This window comes from Macadamia integrifolia, chromosome 6 (genome assembly GCF_013358625.1).
Source record: "Macadamia integrifolia cultivar HAES 741 chromosome 6, SCU_Mint_v3, whole genome shotgun sequence".
In the NCBI taxonomy this organism is placed as follows: domain Eukaryota; kingdom Viridiplantae; phylum Streptophyta; class Magnoliopsida; order Proteales; family Proteaceae; genus Macadamia; species Macadamia integrifolia.
The window spans coordinates 26,280,769-26,285,141 of record NC_056562.1 but is presented as its reverse complement, the minus strand read 5'-3'; the positions used below and the strand labels follow the sequence as shown (position 1 = coordinate 26,285,141).

The window sequence follows — 4,373 nt, the reverse complement described above, 5'->3', positions numbered from 1 at the left end:
ATTGAAACCTTTTGGATTCTTTTCTTATCAACTTCTATTTTCATGACAGTGGATTCCAAAAATATAGATCCAAATGCAAATGAAGATATAAGGGTACCTTACAGTTTGATATCTCAGCCAACTTGAAGACAAATAGTTATGATAAAATCTTATGATTCCACATGGCGACTCAAAAAAAGTTGCAAAACAATGAAAATAATGAATACTCTTGGTTATGGTAGAAAGATAGAAATTCTTTTCTAGCCTTCGCTTGAAATGTGGGAATAAACAAGGGAATGAGCAACCAAAAGAAGATTACAATTTTTAAATTTACTATTTTGGTGTTACATATATAGTACCTTTTTTCTTCCCAATCATGAAAATGTTATAAAAAGATCAGATGAAGGAGAGAGAGAGAGAGAGAGAGAGAGAGAGAGAGATAATTGAGTGAAAATAACGGGTTGAGTTCTATCGAGGGACCTCTGCCTCTTTCTAAATACGTAGAGTAATTTCATCCAAAGACACCTTCTCACTAGATAATGATAATTCTCATATCTATAGAAATACAATATTAGATAACTAATAGCATTACTCCCACGTTTTCCCACAACTCTAGTTCCCTACATATTTGCTAACCCATGATATCCCACAACCTTACATAACCTCTCAAACTTCCTTCTAATAATTACAATGCTCGATAATAACACTCGCCAACTTACATAATAATTTACCCCATACATCCTACGTGCATCAATACTGCCACCTTCATTCATGATCTGAAGGGGATGTTGCAGCATGCTCGTTGCGAGAATCATGGAGGTAACATTTTTTTGTGTGGTAAAAACGCATGTAACATTTGGTGACAACAAGAAACAATCAATAAATTATTAATAAATAAATAAAGATGATGTGGACCCAGCACCAACATGGAAGGCAAGCTTTACCCTTCCATAGTTGCACTCCACTATGCAATATTCACATGTGAAAGAATCTATTAGGTTTATTTCATGAGTCACTGGATTGCCACGTGACAAATAATGAAACGTCATATTTCACGACGGTCACCGAATTCCTTGAACATGCCACATTGTAGAATCTACTGTTACATGGATTTGCTCCCACCTACATCTGGCTAGGATGAACTTTAAAACTGAGATACTTCTATGATGGAGCCTCTAGATACCATGGTTCGATGAGTTGGGTTTGGATTAGTGGAATCGGCAAAAACTTACAACTTTTCTGAAACTTCATTCTTCAACATTGTAAGAGTATAACATAACTACCAAAGCTGATCAACCAGAAAAGATGTAAAGAAGGACATCAAAGACCATCCGAGACTCAGTTAGGGAAGGAGCATCCAATCCAAGGTTTTCGATTTCTCAGTCGATTTTGGGGTTTACGACATAAAATTTCAGTGTATATGTGTCCCATATAATTCTGATCTCTTATGAATTTATTGGAAATGGAAGAAATTATATTCAACCACGGAAATAGGTTATATTTTTCATTTATTTAATAATATAAATTAAGTAAAAACAACTTTGCCCGGGAGCGTGGTGTACGCCAATACTCCTATGTGTCAATATCTATTCTCCATATATGAAAAGACATTTCTAGCCTTCATTTGGGGAAGAAAGAGATGGACATTGAGAGCGTTGGCAAAGGCCATGCTCTTGGATATAGAGAAGCACTTCCCTAGAAATTTTTATTATTTTTCTTGGCTGATTTCATACCAATCCAATGAAGTAGATTGTTTGCGGAAAATCAATTTAGACCCAAATTTTATATGCAAATAAGATCCAATTTCCCTACTCTATGTCATGTTTCTACCAAAAGAGTTGGTAATGTAACAAACAAAGCTGTATGAATCCTTTATGAGTTGGATTGAGCAAGTAGAGAGGAGCATATTTCATCATCCACCACTTTGGTGGTTAGATAGAACTCATGGAACAATGGAAAGAGTAGTTTTTGTTCAATGGGAGGAGTAATAATTAGATCTTAGTGGTGGGTGAATGTTCAGTATGAATGGAGAAAAAATTTCTCCAATAAGGTATACAGGAAATGTAGAAATTTTGAAAAACTATTGAAAATAAGAAACAGTAAGATAAGTACTAAAAATATTTTGGATTATATATAATTAAAGGAAAAAAAATCAATATCATATCGGACGCCTTTACTTCCAGACAGGTTGGTGACAAGACCACCTTATCCTTGGTTGGATGCATGTGCGCTTCTCTTGCTTGGTTCCTACGCTATCGCTATGTCCATGCAACTAGGTAGCGATCTCCAGTCATAAATAATTAAAGGAAACTTATCTATGAGACACCGAGAGACATTTGATTTTTTTATTCATTTTATTCTAGAAAAATAAAATATAAAATTTTCATGTATTCAAGGCATAGAGTAGATTTAAAGAACACTTGCCCATAACTAAATTAATTAGGATCTAAAATTTGGTAAGCGGTCATAATCTTATCCAATGATTTAGAATTACCACATCAGATTGTCATATGACCAAAGAGAGCAAATGAGGACATGCTTATTTATTTATTTATTTTCGACTTACAACCGTTTCATCTCTACCACTTGGCAAATGAGACATTGTGGGTAAGGTTTATTAACACCACTTTCCATGGACAGGCGGCGCTATCAATCATGAGACTTCTCCTCTCCTTATTTATAGATAGGGAAGATAGTACAAGTAGACTAAACAAAGTCTTCAAAGGTTTACTTCCAAGTAACACCAGCTAACTAATAGACTTGGAAAACATAGATTAATAAACCTTTGGATAAAACTGATCATCAGACTTGATAATTGACGGCCGATTGATAAGTAGTACCGGCCGTCCACCCTGCCGGAATAGCGTCGGTTATCACAAGTACCTTGCCGGATTCAAGCGTCGTGAGCCTGATAGAGAAAGGAGCTTTCATTGCAGAGCCGTTGTCAAGCTTCCACACAGCACCCCAAGAATGCTGCATGGACTGCCATGTATCTGAGTCTAGAGCTTGCCGGAGATCAACAGCATTGAGATCACCATCGCCGTCCACGAATTCTATCACCACCGCGAAGTAGTAGGAGTTGGACCCAGAATCAACATGGAATGCAATATTTACCCCTCCATAGTCGCACTGAACTCTGGAATATTCACATGTAACAGATACTACACCTTTAAGTAATTAGTAGCACAAAAGGGGTTACCTGAAATACCCATTGCACCTATTGTGCGTGGTAACCATGCAGCTATAGATCAATCTTACTCGTTTGATGCATGAGAACCAATTATATTAACCTTGTTCATGGAAGATTAACTCGATACATGACAAGTTACGAGAAAGTCAACAGAGACGGTGTGGTCATATTCAATGAAGGACTTTTGATGTTCTAGTGATTTGATTCAAATTGAAAGAACTAGAAGGGTTAGGAGCAGACCTAAAATGATCAAAGGAGAAATGAGAAAAGTAGACATGCATAGTAGGCATTGTATTGAGTATGACTTTGAATAAAATTGACTGGAGGACAATGATCCATGTAGCCGATCCCATTTAATTGGATTAAAACTGAATTGTTATTGTTGTTATTGTTGTATGTTTACTGAAGGCTAACCCACCTTTGATATTGAACCTGCAATTGTCCAGCACTGCGTAGCTGATTAGCTTGGCCTGAATTTGCCATGGCTCCAAATGAAGTCCCACTCATATCAAAGTGAACCGACTCCGATACACAACCAGGGCACTCGTCAGTAATCACGACGGTCACCGGATTCCCTGAACATGCCGCATTGTCTGTGCATTTAACCTGAAATAATGGTTGTGTAAATAGAGAGCCAAAAGAACCAAAAGCCCATTAGTTCAATAGGTTACATGAAACTTTAACTCAGTAATTAATTCTACTATCACAATTAATGTGAACGTAGTGCAAAGATTCAATAATGTATTTTTTTTTTTTTAATGAATCTCAGGAATGGGGTAGTGGAGTTGGCAAGGACCTTCTCTCCAGAAAAGTATGGTTCTAAGTTCAATTCCTCTTAAATCCTTGGGGGTACTCACACAGGAGTGTTTAATTAGTATTCTTCATTACTTTTAGTGAAAATTTAATGATTCTCATTTAACCTTATGATTCTCATTTAACCTTGGTACGGTTCATTTAGATGTGGGATTAGTATAGACCCACAGGACTAGTCAAGACCCTAGTTATCAATTCGGCCGAATAATTCGTGAATTATTCGGCCGAATCGAATTTTTCTGAATTTAATAAAAAATTCTGAACGAATCCGAATTAAAAATAAAATTCGGTAAAATTCACGATTTTTTCAAAAGTGAATATAAAACGCGAATAATTCGGACCGAACCGGATTAAAATGAATTATTCGGTCCACTTAAACAGTATTTAAAAA

At 36.2% G+C, this 4,373-nt stretch overlaps 1 protein-coding gene across 2 annotated transcripts in view; it reads right to left on the bottom strand.

Annotated features, from left to right (window-relative positions):
- Positions 1-2,490: 2,490 nt before the first annotated feature.
- Positions 2,491-4,373, bottom strand: part of LOC122080668 (putative expansin-B2) — a 3,087-nt gene continuing 1,204 nt past the window's right edge. For both annotated transcript variants that reach the window (XM_042647478.1, XM_042647479.1), the window contains exons 3-4: positions 3,588-3,775; positions 2,491-3,115 (exon numbers count right to left, since the gene is read on the bottom strand). In XM_042647478.1, coding sequence (XP_042503412.1) covers positions 2,782-3,115; positions 3,588-3,775 — 522 coding nt within the window. In that variant the 3' untranslated portion in view covers positions 2,491-2,781. The remainder of the gene's footprint in view (positions 3,116-3,587; positions 3,776-4,373) is intronic.